General features: G+C 36.0%; 4 protein-coding genes across 5 annotated transcripts; 1 reads left to right on the top strand and 3 right to left on the bottom strand.

The window, feature by feature from the left end:
* The first annotated feature begins 1,667 nt into the window (after positions 1–1,667).
* On the top strand, positions 1,668–2,366 carry LOC113505906. The gene has a single exon (XM_026888778.1). It carries the CDS (start codon positions 1,725–1,727, stop codon positions 2,295–2,297), a length of 573 nt encoding a protein of 190 aa, XP_026744579.1. The 5' UTR covers positions 1,668–1,724; the 3' UTR covers positions 2,298–2,366.
* A 3,226-nt stretch (positions 2,367–5,592) lies between these two features.
* On the bottom strand, positions 5,593–11,296 carry LOC113505905. The gene is made up of 5 exons (XM_026888777.1): positions 10,967–11,296; positions 10,342–10,564; positions 9,384–9,577; positions 6,711–6,911; positions 5,593–5,759 (listed from the first exon to the last, which is right to left on the bottom strand). The coding sequence occupies exons 1-5, from the start codon at positions 11,010–11,012 to the stop codon at positions 5,692–5,694; spliced, it is 732 nt and encodes a 243-aa protein (XP_026744578.1). The 5' UTR covers positions 11,013–11,296; the 3' UTR covers positions 5,593–5,691.
* Positions 11,297–11,372: 76 nt separating this feature from the next.
* LOC113505904 lies at positions 11,373–13,415 on the bottom strand. Of its 2 annotated transcripts, XM_026888776.1 has the most exons (4): positions 13,183–13,415; positions 12,648–12,903; positions 11,760–12,010; positions 11,597–11,665 (listed from the first exon to the last, which is right to left on the bottom strand). In XM_026888776.1, exons 1-4 carry the CDS (start codon positions 13,280–13,282, stop codon positions 11,661–11,663), a joined length of 612 nt encoding a protein of 203 aa, XP_026744577.1. In that variant the 5' UTR covers positions 13,283–13,415; the 3' UTR covers positions 11,597–11,660. The 2 variants fall into 2 exon arrangements, with proteins under 2 accessions (XP_026744576.1, XP_026744577.1); XM_026888775.1 differs by having other exon boundaries at positions 11,373–12,010.
* Positions 13,416–16,821: 3,406 nt separating this feature from the next.
* On the bottom strand, positions 16,822–18,556 carry LOC113505856 (DNA-directed RNA polymerase subunit beta''-like). Its single transcript, XM_026888696.1, has one exon. The coding sequence runs from the start codon at positions 17,675–17,677 to the stop codon at positions 17,057–17,059; it is 621 nt and encodes a 206-aa protein (XP_026744497.1). The 5' UTR covers positions 17,678–18,556; the 3' UTR covers positions 16,822–17,056.
* Between the last annotated feature and the right edge of the window lie 553 nt (positions 18,557–19,109).

The raw sequence follows: 19,109 nt of genomic DNA on the forward strand, positions 1-19,109 counted from the left end.
TTGATAATCAATATTGTCAAACAGTTGCCGGGCGCAACATGGTCACCGGTCCCTTCGCACATGGACTATAGGTAAGATGGAAGTGGCCCGCGATATTATTAGGGGATGATGTCATCATGACGAAAATACTATATATACTAATTAGCTGTTGCCCGCGACTACGTCCACGTGGTTAGAAGATATCAGTTAGGAATTTTTGAACGGAAGCCCTCGAAGATGAATTCTTTTCCCTGTTTTTTCCACATTCTCCATTGTGTCTGCGCTCCTATTAGTCGCAGCGTGATGGTATATAGCCTCAAACCTTTCTCAATGAATGGTCTATTCAACACAAATAGATTTTTTCAATTTTAACCAGTAGTTCCTGAGATTATCGCGTTCAAACAAACAAACAAACTCTTCAGCTTTACATATTAGTATAGATTCTGTAAATTTGTCAGTGATTGGCCAAGGCATTGATAGAATTTAAGAAAAATAAATTAATCATCTCATATTTTAGAACTGTGGTACACAAGATTTTACAAATTTTACGAATCCGTTTTCCAGGGATTCTGTCCATATCATGTCATTATTCATATCTTTAGCTTTTAAGTTGTGCTTTTCCATAAGTCGGAAATGCACGTCTTACTTATATTTGTCCTGTTGATACACAGACCAAGCTTATATATGAAGCAATAAGAATTAGACAACAAATTGTCAAACTAAATACTAAGGCGATGTAGCACTTCCACTTCTTTACCTTTCTATAGCCTACGTCATCGCACGTGGCACCATACATTGTCGCTTACCGACTAATTTTACATTCCATGCACGTACTGACTACGTAATGTATACAAGACCGTTTGATTACCATCTGTGTATTGTTTATGATACGAAAGCCATTGTCGATATGTTTACGACGTCAATTTACAATGTCTCATGTCATAATCATGTTAGTTAAACAATTAATGTAGATTGTGACCTAATAATTACTATTATTACTTGAATAAGCGGTTGTTAATCTGTTGAGTTACGAGGGTTATCGGGTTATGACTGTTTTAACTAGAAAATAAATAAATATTATCGTTCTATTAGGAAGGGGCAAAAATTGAATCCAAATACTTAAGCACCGTTGGATGTAGGTATGTCACCGCGCTGTATCTCACAAACAGTGATTGCTAGACGATTGATATTTCACAGATGATTTATTTTGAAGAAATAAAGATTTAGTTTTATTGCTATGGTTACATACATTATTTTTGATTTTTTCCACTGTCCATAAGGATGTGTTAGATTTTGCTTTAAGGATTTTCCTTGATACTTAGGGCAAACCTTCCTTGATTATAATCTCACTTCAAGTGTGTCAATTTTATTTAAACCTTCAAATATCAAGGTTTCGTCCGTAGAAAAACCAGTTAGAGTAAATATTTTGTGTAGCACATTGTGACATAGCAGATGGCACCTCTTTGCAATATTAAAAACATGAATATACCAAGGTAGAAAGGCTTAATAAAAACTTAATTAATTAATCACACGTCGTCTAATCAGCTATCGATGCGACTAGAACGCCGACGTCAGGTCAATGTCAGTCAACCGCTACGTGACCGGACTGACTGATCACCGAATATCCTCAACAACGTCCTTATCACACCATTTATGATAAAACAAAGCATCATAAACTTATCATCATGGTATAAATTAGGCCGAAATATATCTACCAGCATCATTCAACTGTTCAACATCTAATCATGAAGTTCCTAGTCCTCCTTTGTGTTGTGTTCGGAGCCATGGCTGAGCTGCCTCGCTTCAGACCAGCGAGGTTCAGGTTCCAGCGCCAAGAATTAGCTCCGACAACCACGGATTCACCAACCGAAGCAACAACTGAGGAGACTGGACCCTACCCGCCTTCAGGATGGAAGCCTGCTGGCGAGCCCTTTACACTACCTAATGAAGAACCTGCTGACAAGCCTGCTGATCAATACGGACCCCCTGACGCGCCTTACCCGCCTTCTGGATGGAAGCCACAGGGTCAAGCATTTGAACTGCCGAAACAAACCCCACCGGCCACAAGCTACGGGGTACCAGACAACACCTATGGAGTTCCTGACAGCACTGACGCTCCAACTACTGATAACCCTCAGGCTGAAAGATTGGAAGGTCCCGTCGAAGTCCAGAAGAGTGAGGGAACATACTTCGTGTTACTTCCTAATGGTCAACTGCAGAGAGTGGAGTTTGTGACTGAGAATGATGTTCAGAAAATGAAGTACACAGCGAGACTCCAGCTCCGGAACCCCGCACCTCTCTTAGTAATCAGGCCTTGAAATATTATGTAAAGGTATATCAATATAATAAAGTGCTTATAATTAAAGTCGAATTTTACTCTCCTTTGATTAAGTGTGTAATTAATTTTATCCTATCTTAAAGTGGTTTTATTAATCAAAGTAAAGAGGATATAATGGATATTATATACTAAACGATCATCAGTAGCTGCGAAATTTAAACTGTGATCCTTACGAAGTACATCATTAAGTAGACGACAGTTAATTGGAACCTTAATTAAATGTCTAGTCCAAAAGCAGAATGCAAATAGCACAAGAATTCGCAGTCAAGTCAGTCAATGAAAAATGTCACTAATAAATATCAAAAGTATTCATACACAATTTTTCTCTTTTTAATTTATACTTTATTAAGCGGATAGCGAGTCACTTGATACAGTCTGTGGTTATAATGTAGAGGAATTTTTAAATTGCATTCTTTGGAACGTGCGCGTATTGACGTTCGTGGAACAATGAAAATGCACTTTGCAGAACATTTCATTTTTGTCTGCATTTGCTTGTCTTTCCCTAATTGGAAATGAAAGTTACCAGCTTGCAACAGTCAGATTTCAGAGCAAAGTCATCTTAATTTATGAAAGGGGAATAAACAAGCTCGGATGTTTTTGTATTTTGTAGTTGCAGTTTGTCCTAATGGATTTTTATCATCATTAAATTGGATTCATTCTCATTACATTCGAGAATATGAAGCTGTGTTTCATTTTCTTTTTTAAATCTAGCCAAAGTATTCTGCGACTTATCAGGTATTTTTTTTAAACACTTTCGCCTGCAACGAATCTCTTGTGTAAAAGTAAAATAATATAATGCAATACCCATATATCACCTACTTATCGAAAACCAATAAAATCTAAACTAGCTAACATTAGTAAAGATTTAATTTCAGATATCTTTAAACTAATTGCATCAGCCATTTTGTATCAGCGGTACACAGCTGTTACTTAAGGTTTATTTGATATTCATTAGCATGCAAGTGGTGCTCAAATGAAACAGCCTGGAGCAACGCGAGAAATAATACCTACATATATTGGTAATTGAAATTGGATTTCAGAAGTACGTTTTACACTTTACCAGTGAAGAAATTTGATTTGAGGAAGAAAATTGAAAGAAAGATTGCGCTACACATATTGATGGTCACAGTCTGGTAGCTTGTAAGATTAAACTATAAAATTAGCTTTGTGGGGTACAATTTTGAAGATTTTTGATTTTCCGATATTTCAAAAATAATCCAAAGGACGTGCAAAGCAAAATAATATCTGACATTTTTATAATTTCATATTTTATAACGTTAAGAAAATTAACATTCAGTATAGAATCTGCAACCAACAAGGGTAACCACAAACTTTTAACTCTCCTGTAATTGGATCCAAAGCTACATCAAAGAATCACAAATAACAGTCTTATATAAAAAAGACTGTCTTGATTTTCTTACGAATTTATCTAACGTTTTAAATTCGCATGCCTACGTCTTGAAGACGAAAGATAAGAGAAAAAATATGCAGGTGACAATATTCCCACGTGGATTGTATAAAACGACCAAAAGAATTAGGTCGCGTTATGTTCACGAAATGACGTGTTTAAAATGCGGGCCCCAAACTTAGCTAAGAAGATGATTTAATCTACTTTTTATTCATAGCCTTTAAAGTCGTCGATGAAGATATATATGTATGTCATTTAATTATATCTGTAACCAGTGAAGAGTAAACTCCCTTATTATCCTAATCTACTTTTTCAGCATGGAAACTGGGTTACGTCCAATTCCCTTCGTGTTAGCGTTGTCAAAGGCCCCATGTTAATTCAATATCGTTTTACTTATTCCAAACCGCTTCTCCATTTTACAATAACCATGACAATGGTCGGCGAAACAAAATTTGCTGAACTTTATAACGGTTCAGTAAGCAGCTCGTCTTGTGTTATTTTAACTTAATTGCCTAGCATTGTTTCACTAAATACAGTTTTAGGAAGTTGTGAATTTTGCAAGCCTTTCCCGATGGACCCGATTTTGTATAAAATATTTTTTGGCTTTAAACGAGCTGAATGTATGTTCCAATTGTATGGAAATGGTGGATTGGCCATAAATGTCGTAATGAATTTAAAGGCATACTTTTCTGACGTACAATTTTAGCGCTATGTTCTGGTAATGGTATTTTATTTTGCATTTATTTAGCGAATACAAGACATGGTTGTTAGTTGTTCAACATACCCTATTTAAAGTGGATCCATTGTGGTATATTTAACGGTTTTTATTATTTATTTTTTTGAGTCGATAATTTCATTTACAACGATTTAAGAAAACCATGAGCCTGTTATAACTTTTTAATGAAAGAGCGCAGTTCCGCGGAAATGTAAAAAGAAAAGGTTACAACTTCTACAGCAGAAAGCAAAACAGCAAGTACCATGAGCAAAGAGTAAGCACGTCTTAAATCTTATCTGAAAACATAACGAAACGTGACATCACCACATTTGCTCACCCAAACGCGAAAAGAGCATGAAAATCTCTTGAATATTTTATAGTAGTCAGTTGTAAGAAAGTGCTAGAGGCTTTAGGGTTTCATTCATTAACTGGTGACGGTAAACGTCGGGATCCCCCGCTATAATTATGTCATTATAATGGCGACGGATTTTAATTGCTTCACCCGCATTCATCTGCCAACGTTCATTTACTTTAGCTGTTTGTGTACGTATCATATCTGGAGCTTCAAAATGGAGGCAACTGTTTTTAATGTAGGTTCGCTTCCTTAATGATCGAGGGGTTCCATTATTCTCACTGGAAACTGTGATGGGAAGTCTAGCTATGATTCCCGGATCCAGTGGCCCACCTCTGTGGCCGTGGCCACCTCTGATTGTCTGTAATCATGTCTTAGCGACCACTTTGTTAAACCGGCTGCATTATTACACAGCACGATGGCAATCGTTCTGACATAGCTTTATTATGACTCAATTTAGAATTGCATGTAAAAGAGAGACAAATTCATCCTTTTGGTTCCAACGTAATATTTTTTCACAGAACATTACTTAGAATACCATCTACACTACAGAAACGCGAATGTATACGACGTGGTTGTCGCGTGACTTGCAGCGCTGAGGGTTGTGGATATAACCCGCTTGTACAAATACTTTTATATTTGTCCAGACTCTAAGCGTTCCTGCAGTGCATTCTGCAAACGAAACTAGGACGTCAAAGAAAATGATGACGCAACATAACGTACTAAAGTTGTCTTTCGAATAACATCCTGGAACTGACGAATATCAATAAAAGTGTTCATTTTTAGGATTTATACTTTAATATAAATACTAAGAACGTTATCACAGTGAGGTTGTAGCGCGTCGTTTTATGTCTATAACCTTTAAAGAAGGCGCTGTCATCACATTTGATGCATGCCTTTTATAACTGCGAGTTTGAAGAAATTCTCTGTGCTCGGGCTTTGTGTCGACTGAGCCGAAGCTTTTGACCTGAAAATAAATAATTGTTTTATTAAAAGTAAAAATAAAAAATATATTTTTATGACGGCGGAAAATTTCGATTTGCTCTTTAATCATGATTAAAGACTCCGGCTGGGTTCAAAACTAGTCAGGCTATCTCGATTAATACATTAAAAGACTCGAACTTTTTAGAAATTAAAATAAATTCGGAAAAATCATACTTTATCTCAATCATATCTCATAATACTAAATATCTTTATATTAAAAGATATTGTGTCAATGTAACACGAGCACATATTGCAGGCAAAGTTGTGGAGTTTGCTAGTAGTCGACTAATAAACATGAAAACCGATGACCGACTTGAGATGTTAACTTTGAATCTCAGGATGGCCCCTCGGGCATTAAGTTCATAAACTAAGAGCATATGAGCTGTTATGGCACCATAAGGCCGACAGACTCTCAGATCAAAGCAACACGCCCGATACGACCGTAGTATTTGAGATACCTTCTCCAAAGAATAGTTAAAATAAGCTATTTTATTTTAAGAATCAGGGAACTTTTAAATCCAGAAAGGAATATATGTCACATAAATAAAAGTATTATAAATAGTAGTAATTATAGTAACATAAAAATGAAGTAATATAAAAAAATTAAAGCCCAGAAAGGGCTTGAATTGAGTTTATTTTTTTATCCTGTTGAACTCGTACATAATATGCGCTTCGGTCATTAAATATGTAAACTTTTCGGTCGTACGAAAAGTTTACATATTTAATGATGACAAATATGTATTTAAACATTATTCGATAACCTTTTTTTCTCACACGTCTTTATCCGGATCGCTCGACAAGTTATCCATAATTTATTGTATTGCATAACAACATTTTATGTTAATTTCATCATACCATTATCAGTCCATATTCGTGCACTGTCTCAACTCAATTGTCAAGTAAATCACAATAAACTTTATAGAGTGATACTTACGGTAACGCTCCAAGCCTTCATAATAATTGTCTTTAACGATCCAGAAGTTGACAACCCACTGCACGATGCCTCTCATGCTGATGTAGGCCAGGACCACGGCGATCCAGGACGTGTCTTCTATGTTATGGGCTCCTGGTGTGATCGGGCGCTTGTTCATCGCACGAAGACGTCCTTTCACCGACAGGTATCGGAGGATTGTTGCTGGAAGTGTGTAGGTAATTGCTAAGATATAGTAAGAATAGTATTTTCTGTACGGTTTCTAGCTCTTCAAGGTATGCAAGACGAATAACTATAGTGCTAATATTATGAATCCAGAAGATAGTTTGTATGGATGCTTGTTGCTCTTTCATGCTTAAACATTTAGGCTAATATGAACTAACTCTGGATGGAGCTAAGCAAAAAACTGCTTTTTATTGGTGGGTGATATTGAAAAGCGCAGCTATTACTTACTCGAATAACATTTTGAATGGTATAACTGATAGCAGACAATTTTTTATATCGAAAGAATATCAGGTAGAAAGGAATACACTTTCTAACTTGCCAACAAGTTGTTAACCAACCTCTTTATACAACCCGAAGCTACACTCAACAAATCATCACGCATTTCCCACGGGATTAAGCCCACATTCAGAACGCCATGCTACGATTACATCCTCTTTTCACCAGTTACACATACGTATGGCCGCAGCTTCTCATGGGACACAGAAAGAGCGAATCTTTACCTCTATATTCAGAGTATAAAGAGGAATTTAGAAGATCTCCATTGCACTGAAAGCTTATGCAAATATGCTCAGTTTCCATGCGAGCCCCGTTGTCCGTCGATAAAAATATTCATAGACAATTATTTGTGTGGAAATATTTTCTGTGAGTGTTATTTTCATATTTAGAGCAAGAATAAACGTTCTAATATTGGATTTTTATGAAATTGAAAATACTCAACATATTCTTTCTGTTTGATACCGAACTATTTTGCGCAACTAATTTAAATTTTCTAGCTTTTCAACATAGAAATGATTTTATACAATTTACTCTGAATTATTAATTTTACCTACCACACTTACATTACAATGAATGGTGTTTTTAAATTGATTATGTATTCATACAATATTATTTATACATATTTTGCACATTTTAATAATTCTATCAGCTTCTACAATCATTTAAGGGCTCTTAATAATTTACTTGCTTCTTTCTAGGATTAATTAAGGACGTAAATAGGATCGGGTTAAGAGGCACTGCTAAAAGGATTAAATTTCTATTGAAACTTGGCGTTTCCCACTAGAGTGTAATGAATGGACAGTTATCTAGTCAACGCGAAGCAGATTAAACGGGTTCTGTCTGCGATTCAAAGCGGCTTCGGTTCGGACTGTCAGAGAATGGGCATCAATTACTAATAGCCCGTACAGCTGCATTCAGGTTCCTATGATACTAATAATCGTTATGAAGGTAATCTTTGATATCTTCAGGATATATTGGAGTGTTAAGGTCGGTATAGATAATCGCTTTACGGTTTATTGGTTAGGCTTTTGCATGTTTTGGCGTGGAAATGTTATTTGTCGAGCTAATTTACAACTACTAACTCCTTCAAGCACATTAGATATTTATTATAGGCGACTAATGTTCGTTCTATGGTTTTTTTTGTAGAAATATATTTTAAATCCTTAATAAGCGACTTTTCGTGCTGGCCTTGAAGGGATTTCTTGATTGGTGCAGGTTTGATGCTCTGAAAGCTACTTCCTTTTTTGTTAGTGTGCAGTGCCTTAGAATAAAATCTCAGACAAACAAATGTATCTTGAGAAATCCTGTGGTTATCAATTCTCAAACCTTTCCTATAAAGAAGAGGCCTAGTCATGGGAATAGGCTAGTATTATTGTTATAGCTATTTTCAGCGATAAATTCATGCAGAAAAGCAAGAATGTATTGCAGAAATCGTTACATTAGTTAGAGAAATACAAAAAAAATACGATGTTTCAGAGCATTTGTAAATGAATGTTCAAGATAACATAATACTATATTAACATGAAATTCAAACTAGAATAAGCCTTTGATATAACCTCACAGTCGAATACCTGTTGTATTGCCGCGTTCCCGAGCTATACTTCAATAACTGTACATTTGAGACTATTGCTTGCTTTGATAGGATAATGGAAGTCGTGTATCGTACAATGCACGCGATGTATTCAGTGGTTTATTGTAAAGCGATTTCATAGTACAAAGGATTATTGGGGATTCGAAACTGAATACAGTTCTCGTTTGTTTAGTAGTTTGTTTGTAGGTATTATTATAAATTGGTTTTCCTTTTAGATATTTACTTGATGAAATCTTGTTAGTCGATGTTATAGGTTTAAAGGGATAGCTAGATAAAGCGATTTTCATGTCTGGAGGCTAGTGAAAACTTGAATATTAATTCTGAGAAGAAATTAAATTTAAAATCGGCCAAGCACGAGTCTTTTCATCTTACGTATGGCTGTACCAAACCATGCAGCGCTTGACCTCTTTTTAACTACCTATTTTTTTATACCGACAAAAGAAATAACCGGTTAGCTATGACGGTTCATAAAATACAGCCTATTTACAGATGGATGAACGGTCTAACCGACAGAAAGATAGACAGAAACGTAGGCATATCAGTCATGTTAAAAAAAAAACATACACAGCAAGTATGGTACTTACATTCAGTAGACGTATATCGAGCGTCAACGAGAAACAGAATAGCATAGATGACGTCACAGACGAGAAGAGTGACTCCAGTGATGGTGAAGGGCAGCAGCGTCGCGTAGAAGCTGCAGGAGCGCTGACCCTGCGTCACGTTGACGATAGCGAACAGCAACCAGATCAGGTGGAGCGCGAGCCAGAGCTGAATCTTACTGGAATGGAATAGGCAGCTGCAATACTTGTAATACTTTTGAAAAAATTAATCGATTTTCGTACGCTATTAAGGCACGTATTATTTGCTTTCTTTCAATGAAGACGTATTTTTTTCTATTGCCCCAAAAAATATTCTTGTACAGCTAATCTTGTTTCAGGATTGATTAAATAAACTGGAAGTAACCCTTTCCTAATCGAAACATCAATACTTGATGTATTAGGTTTTAAACAAGATGAGACGGTAGTGTAAATCGATAACTGTTACCCTTCTTAACTGTCAAATTTTAATGAACAGAGATTAGGCAAGCGATGCTTTAAAGTAACTTGACCTTTCAAGTTTTAAAGTTAGGCAAAGTTAAGATTTTGTTGTTGTTTAGCGATTGTTGAACGAAGTTGAAGGTCGAGTCTTACCTTCATAACTTTTGAAGTGTTGGTTTCCTACTATTTGTTAATTTGATCCTTATTTATTTGATTGCTCATTTAAGCAATAAACTTTTATTGCGAATATTTTGACTATTGACAACAACAAATTCTCAGCATTTTGTTAAACCCGAAAGTGGTTTAACAAAATGCTGAGAATTTGTGGTTAGTAATTGATTTCTTGTGTTTCGGGGGTGACATAAAGATTCGCGGATCATAAAAATACCTGTCTTAGTGGCTGGTTGAAGCCGGCAAGTTGCGATCGTTGGGCGTGGTGATCCATACTACTCGGCTATGCGTATAATCAAGATCTCTGTTAGAAATCATTTGCTAGAAGTCTTACGTGCGGAATCTCGAAGCAACTAGGTTTGTGACTGGCCATACAACACTGGTGTAAGTCCTATCAAAGCTGACAGTAGAAGTGAGGTTGTAGAAGTGGATCCTGCCGCAAGCCTCAGGGTCGTAAAGGTAGAGGACCTTCATCAACGTGATCTCATGCAGCTCGTCGGTGAGCGGCGCGAACTTGCAGTCCAGAGTCAACCAGCTAATCACAACAGCTAAGACGCCTGAAAATATTAACATAATCATAAATGAGGATTTTCCACCAGTATATCAAGGTAAGAGAAGATGATCTGGAAGAAATAGTAGTTTAAAAGCAAACTCTCCCATCGTTAACTGAAGAACTAAGAAATTAACATGTAGTTTAGTTATCTATAGCGTATGGAATGTTTCCATTGAGAGTCAGTAAATGATTGCATCAGTAAACAATAGTTTCTAAAGCGCTCATTACAATTCAGATTGAAATCGAATAGTTGTGATTGAATCTCATATTTGATCTTAATTCGAGTAAGCCTAAAAAATATTTAAGCATTTTGCTCTAAAGCGTTGAGAATTTAAATTAAACTAATATATTTCCAGTAGTAAGAGAACGAAATATTCAAAATTATTTGTAAAACAAAGACACTCACTTTGAAGTAGAATCACCACCATGCTCCAAAATCCTAACGATCCCATTACTCCAGTTTATTATTGCGACAGTTATTAAATGAAATAAACCTTTTATATATCAATGCCGCGCTCCGGCTCGTTACGAAGCGTTTCCGTGAGAATCTAGAGGGCAAACAAATTTCAAGTGGGTCGCGAACAAAATGCTGCCACTAAAATTGGTCATCCTATGTTTTGATTACAGGTTAAGTCCGGAATTAATGGGAAACGTCTCCTCGGGAGGTGATAATGAAAAATTTTATAGCGTCCCTTGGCAGTGTTTTAAATTGAAATTTTCCAAGAACGGAATCGCTTCACTTCATTTCTCATAACTAAACGGCCTTCGACGAAAATCATCGTCTCGTGATCTAGATAATAAAACAACGATACTGTTATCGACGTAATTTAATTAGAAATTATTATCAATGTTAACTTAAAATAACTATTTTACAGCTAAAATATAATGACCTGCTTGTCTTAAATATAACTAACTGTATTTGTAGACTTAAATCAAAATGTTTTTCCTTGGGATTTGAGGTTTACGTTCACCATAACGAAAAACTAGAGTTTTGTTACCATACGATGGTACTTGCTGGGGCTCAGGGATCTGTAAGTACCGTGCGTGTGGATACTTTGTTCTTACTTCTCTTCTCTTTATTTTTTTACGCATAATGCTGATTATCCTGCAGAAATATATATTCATGAAGAAGAATACAAAACCTCGTAACCAACAAATGGAAGCTGTAATAGGCAGCCAGCCGGCAAAGTCATCGCTACCCTGTAGTTTGATTTCTGTGCTCCAACCACTGTTTCTAAGAATCATCCCTTTAGTCAAACTCTGTTTGATATGAGTGATGTAGAGGACCGCCATCGATGCATCGAAGCAAATAATGAAGATACAGTAGTAGAAAAATACAATGAGCGTCACTTTCAAAGTTCTAAGGTCCGTACTATTTTTAGTAACAATACGAAAGCCAATAGCGAGGACAGACCAGATGACATGGAACGCTAGACTCAGCTCTATGTACCTGGAACAACAAATGAAAAACAAGTGAATGACTTTTTAGATTCCCAGTTACATTGTAAATCACAGTGTCTGTAAATAAAACCATACAGTTCTATTTCATAAACATAGAGACATACTGAAAATATCAATATCATATGTAAATCTAAACCAGTTTAGTTCATTTCAAAACATTTTCAAGTCAATTTGTAATAAATATACCAATTTACCAATTTACATTGGATGTTTGACAAATAATTTAATAAAACATAAAAAGAGCTGGGATTACTCGAACAGTTGCCAGCGTTCGTTTCATTAAACTCGCTTTAGAGTTGATGAAAATAGATTTATTTAATCTGATTAACAGAACGCAAATGGTTTTTTCAGAACTCTCGTAAAATTTATTTCTTCATTTATTATGAGTTGAATATTAACTGAATAAGTACTAGTTAGTAAACATTGAAGTTTAGTAAATAAATTCGTATATAAACGTGATTCATGATTTCATTTATACTTCTATTTCTGATGAAGTGGTTGGCAGGCAACTTTGTCATTTTGGTCTTTGCAAGTTTTAAAAACGAAAATAGTTCAGACACAATTTCCCATCGATACTCAGCATTTTAAATGTACAATTAATTTACCTAATAAAGAAACATAATTACTTTCTAGTCCTAGCCGACAGCCGAGTAGACACGGTGACTACAGCCGGCAACCACTTGATAGGCAGAACGTCCCGCCCATACGTCTCATTGCTGATGAGGAGGTTGGCCACCAGCTTGGCTCTGTTCACTTTATAGTTGCAGGCTTCGAAGTCGAAGAGGTAGGTCACGCGGAAGAGCTTATCGTACTCAATGTTGGTTTTGTCTGGAGACCAGACGCAGTAGAGAATGGTCATGGAGCCGATAGTAACTATGATGCCTAGAACAAACGCAGATAGGTACTGAATGCTATCGAAATTGTATGGATGATGAATATGAATTTTATGATGTGATTGGGTTAGTGTTTCAGTAACTGTCCCAAATTCAAATTCGTTATACGTTTTATAGGTATATTCCATGTCATCGTCTTTTTGTCATTTGGAAAGAAAGCATGAAGATCGGCTGTAGGGTAACTCAAACACCTTTGTCCAATGTGTAAAAACCTACCTTAAAAACTGATGCTTTATGTTAAGAACATTCAGAAATAGTCACTACTCACACTGTAGAACAACCATATCAGTTATGAAAGCGCATTTATTCCGATCATTAGGCAATAAAGTGAGAACATCTTGCTCTTGGATTTCGTAGTCAAAAATCATGACTAGTAGATTATTTCACGAACATAAAAATGGGAACAAATTTAAATTTGTGGTGATGGAGGAAAGGTGTTCCAAACTGTTCTGAAGCAAGTATTCGCTTATTCGATAAATCTTAACCATAATGATTTTCGTATGACAATGTTTGACAGCTATTGTAAAAACAAACTTTTTAAAGCGTTTCGTTTGAGTAACAAGAGACTTGGTATTCTATGCTCTACGTTAACCATTTTTTGTATGTAACCTTTTTGAAACACGACCTTGCTGATCAACAACACGTTCCATCAAAAAATAAAATATTGAAAGTAAAAAGCGTTTTGTATCAGGGTTCAATAAATCTGAACGTGTAATAAATCTAGATGTGTACGTGTACCTAAAAGTACGTAAAAGTTTTGCGGTTCTCGCAGTATTAAAGCGCCCGATAAAAACTCATAGCAAGTTAAAGAGAGCTATAAAACTAAAGAACTTAGTTGGAGCCCGGAGTGCTACGTATGGACGTCTGGTTAATTAACTGTCGACAGTTTTATGTCTTCCTCAGACGAACACTAGACTGCTGAAACACGGGGGAGGCGAATGGCAGCATTCTAGTATAATAAATATTTCTTTGGATTTAGGTGTAGTAGAGTTTTTAAATTGCTCAAATTTTTATCATTTGCATTTACAAGATTTTGTTGAAAGGTTTTTTTAAATTTAATAAAATTCATTCCATTGAGCTAATGGGAAGTAAAGGATAAATCATTTTTCTATTTTCAGTTCACATTTTTGCAGATTGAATATATAAAAAATAATAAAAGTGAATAACTAAATCAGGAAGGCTGAGCTTCCTAAATGTAAAAGGGGCTACAAACAGCTATTTTTCGAGAATCTAGAAGGTTACGGTCGAAAACTAACGAAAAATTTATAAAGGCATTTGAGTTTGAGAATGGAATTTAAAAAGTGAGCGAACAATCCTTAACTTAATTATGCCGTCAAAATTAACTTCTTCATCTTAAGAAAATTCCAGTAAATTTTCATCATTACGTTCATTGATAAACCTTCTCTCATAAAACATTAATAATAGAGTTAGGTTGATATCTAGATTTCCGGTAGTCCTAAAAAGGTATAAGCCACTTGAAACCATGGGTGGCTGAATAAGGGGCTTCCTTCAAAGTGGATTGTCGACGGATCTCACAGACTAATAGGAATAGAGAGTATATGAAAATATTGAGGTATATTTATACCATACTTTTATTGGTAGAAATAATCTAAAACCTAAAAGTAATTGTAATTGTATCAAAAAGTGTACTTACTGGCGATTGATTATCAAGATATTGAAATTGAAATGGTAATGAGATCATTTTATTTGTATATTTTAGTATCACTTGGATCTAAATATAAATATCTTATCTTATGTTTAAGATATAAACAATAACGATGTATAATATTTTTAGTAGTCAGAAATTATTTTCATAATTCGTTGCTAGTTTATACGAATAAATAGAAAAACATTCAATTAGAGACGTTGACTACGAAATAGGACAGAGATCATTAGATACTAACAAACGACATAAAAAGCGGAATGATATCTTGTTTTTCATTGCAAAAAGCGGCGAGTCGACTTTCATAGATTTTTTGTTAAGCTAGTGGAAACGGAGCAATACTTATTTATCCAATGCTTTTCTACTTGGACTTCATTTTCTTTAAAGAAACAGATTTTTGTTCACGACATTTTGTCTGACCTCATTTGTCAGCTACTTTTTAAAAATAAAATTAGTTTACAAAAATAAATGATAGCAAAATAAATAATTTTATTAATAACTTAATTCGCTACACGTTTAAAAGCTCTCAGTGTTGAGTAATTAAAACCAAACGCTACCATTTCAGCAAATAGAGATACCTTCGGAAAATCGAACGCAATCAATCATGTTTGAACAAGCTTACATATTCTCGGGTATGAACGTGTTGAGAGTGCTCGACATTCATGGGATGCGAGTGTACGGATGGTGACTTCTTGTTGGAACATGTCTTGGGACCGATGACATTTACTTACGACGTTTTAAAGTCAACGGTCTTCTGGAAAAAAGTGTTTACCAGATCATTTAAAAAATTTGGAGTAGGAAAATACAAGGAACATGGAAAAGAGAATATTTTGGAAAATACTGTTTCAGAACTTTACAAGTTTTTTGGATTTGTCACTTTGTTCCCAATGTTTTATGAAAGTCCGAAAATCCAATATTTTATGGAAAAAAAAATCAACCTAAAAATTTTATTTCCGTGCTTCCCAAACAGCTGAACGTCAGGTGTTATTGAAGCAAAAAACTTCATTAGTTGATTGAATCAAGTAATTGAACAGTGAACAGCAGCGCGATGAACGCAAAGATAACGCTTTTTCATTGATTTTCAAATGGTGTATCAGTCTGAAAAAACTAGCCATGTGTTTTGGAAAAAGTTAGGTATCGTTTTGAATTGAATCCGATTACCTTAACGTAATAGATCTTCAGCATTGTAATTCCAGAATCAGCTCAGAGATTACGCAGCCGGCAAAATCGATTCATCAATGCACGTCTGTGGCCTACTCAAACAGACATCCAGATCAATTATACATGAAGCGAGCTAAAAGCTACAAGACACGCCGAGTTCCAGGAAACCGCAGACATGTGGCAATCTAACTACAACTGTGTCAAATACTAAGGCTTAAGTTATTGTATCAAGTGGTGACATGGAAACCGCTCTCTCGTTAATTTCGCTTCAACGCAAATTGTTGATTATAAGCCTGAAGGATTACGTGAAACCACTTGATAATCTACTACTGTTAGGTATCTTGTTTCATTTACGGAAATATCGAGGGATTTCTGGAGAATGGGTAGTCTACAACTCTATAGGGACTGGACCTTGTATCTATGTAGTACTTATTTACTATAATGGTAAATGGAAATGTTCTCAGTAATGTAGAGTACCACTGTTTTGTTTTGTTTCCAATTCGAAATAATAGTCTGAATTTCATTAACGTCATTAAAGTTTTATACACATTATGTACATATCTATTCGAAATATAATGCTCGTTCATTTAATATCGAAATCTTTAATATTCTTAAGAAAATAAAAGTCTGGATTTTAAATAAAAGTGTTTCATAGAAAAATTGCTCCTTTGAAAATTTCTTGCTATATCAGTTGAAAAAACGTGCATTTTTATGACTTAACGATGTCATAACGAGCGGTACAGCCTGCAACGCAAGTCAAACTGACAGTAATTGCTAAATCGGGACATCATTTGTTATGTAAATAACTTGAAAGTGTTTAAATTTTTTGTTTCTTTTAAATAATGACATTTGAAAATACTTGGAGACACGCTTCATTATGCTACTGTGTGGGCTTCGACAATATTGTAACATTTCACTTTCATCATCTCATGCCTTTATAATACTTTAGCCTTATTGGTTTTTAAATGAATACCTTTGAAATGGATATGAAGTAAAAGCTCTTATTTTTGTACGTAACCATAATCCTTTTAATAAATTACCTATCGAACACAATACTCGTAAAACCAGTAAAAACACATCACATCATGTATGTAAAACAACAATATTTATTTACATCGACCTGAATAAATTACATAAGAAATTGCGCCATAATTCCGCACTGAATGGTTCTGTTAAACATACAACAAAACGACACAGAACAATAAAATCGTTTGAAAAACGTTATTTCTGTATGGCGGTATCGGGGCTGGATAATCCTCACAAATCTAAATTGCATCCGTTTGGGTGGTTATCACTGGTTCAAAGGGTTGGTTCGAAATTAGAATAATTGGACGTACGCCGCCGATTGGTATTGAGGCACTGCTGTGTAAACGTACAACGGAGCTCGGTCTTCGTTCTTGTATTGAAGACGGGCCGTGTAAGCCATGTTCCTCACGTCGTTTTCAGTCTGGAACTGAACTCTCTGCAGCTGAGACCCAGGCAGCAGGACGTAGTACACTCCCTGGGCGCTCACTACTTCAGCGTCACTCTTAGGCTCTTCTTTGATATTCTCTTTATCGGCTTCCACTTTTTCTTCCTCTTTACCACTTCCTTCATCTTCATCAGTTTCTGGAACTCCGTATTCAGTAGCGGGACTCTTTTCCGGGACGCCGTACTCAACTTGAGGTGCGACATATGTGTTTAAAGGAGCACCATAACTGTCGTCAGGGACGCCGTAGGAAGTAGAGGGAGGTGAGGCTTCCTGGCGTGTTGGCAGATTGAAAGCCTTCGAGGGTCTAAAGCCAGCTGGAGCGTATGGAGCCTCTTCATTTCTCTGTGTCGTGGCTTCGCTATCGTAGCCGGACTCGAGTTCTTGCCTCTGGAACCTGTACCTCTGCCTGGAGAGAGGTTCAGCTGCCACAACAGCTGCGAGCAGGAGGACACACACAAAACTCTGCATATTGAACTGTTTACTTCGACTGTCTGAAGACGAATGATGCTGTGGTTAGTTGGCGCCCCGCTTATATACCTTCATGAGCGTTTCCCAAAGTTTCCGTGATCACCGGATGTGTCATCTCTCCAGCATGATCGATATTCCGGGCGTGTGGACCGCGACATTGGCCCCTCGCGACGATCACGGTTAGTGTTACCACCGATTACAACTTGTCATTGTGCGTACGTGATTTGCTTCTTGCAAGGCTGTTTACTCAAGAAAATCAAGTGCAATCAATATTCATGACTTGGTCACACTGCTTTCTTTTCCTTTGATAATTACTGGATTTCGAGCTGATTGTGAGTGTAATGTGTTGGTTGGTGATGTTGGAGATAATCACCACACAGGAGGGCTACACTGCTTGTTATCTGACGTAATTAAGGCGCTGAGGGCAGAATTGTGAACTGCCCTTATTATGTAAATAGCGATTAGCAGGTGGTTGTTGCAAAGTGGTGCGGTTTTGTTGCCTAATTTGTATGCTCTTTGCGGTTACCTATTGTATTCTAGTTGATGAATTGTTACTTTAAGCTAATCCCTATGTAATTCGAATAAATATGATTTACTTTTTAGACATTTTCATTATGTCGTGTAGATATTTCAATCGCGGTCTGCATAAATCATTCTAAATGTTACTTATAATAATTACTACATCATTCAAAAATTCACTTGTCTATCACCACATTCTTGCATCCAATTCATGTAACGCCAATCAAATCTGAAATCAAACTAACAATCGCAACTGTGACAACCGTCGCACCGCTAAGTTGTACAATGGCTCCAATTACTGTAACGTCCAACAGTCAGCATGTATTATGCATGATGCGCATCTCCTTGGCGGTCAATTATGGCGTTAGTTGGCATCAGGTGCCAGCCAATGTTACGCGCCTGACCGAATTCGAAAACAGTGATTCATTTCACGCATTGTTTTTTAATTGTGTCAATACGTCAGTGGCACGCGTACTCAGACTGATAGTCAGACAATTTATTCAAAATGTTTATTACAGGTACGGGGACATTTACAAAATTGGTGAATTTTATCAGCCCGGCCAAGTTCTTCTACAAATTCGCAAAATACGGAATACAAATTCACAAGAAAATATATCGTTGGAACTTAACCTTTACACTTTTATTATTTGTTGTTATAGAGGCAACACAATAGTTATATGATCTGAAAAATGTTTCTCTCTAGCTATGGAGGTTCATAAGGTTAAAGCTCGGTTACAGACGAAAGGAAAGGCGGACAAACATCATAGCCTTAGTAATAGGCTTTTTTACCATAGGTGGAGGAACTCTAAAATTGGGAAGAGAGAAGTAAATCGTAATTTTTCAACAAAAAAACATCCCTAATTTGAATCAATCGAAAACGATTAGATTTTTGAATGATCAATATTTTTATAAT

Source organism: Trichoplusia ni, chromosome 27 (assembly GCF_003590095.1).
Source record: "Trichoplusia ni isolate ovarian cell line Hi5 chromosome 27, tn1, whole genome shotgun sequence".
Lineage (NCBI taxonomy): Eukaryota > Metazoa > Arthropoda > Insecta > Lepidoptera > Noctuidae > Trichoplusia > Trichoplusia ni.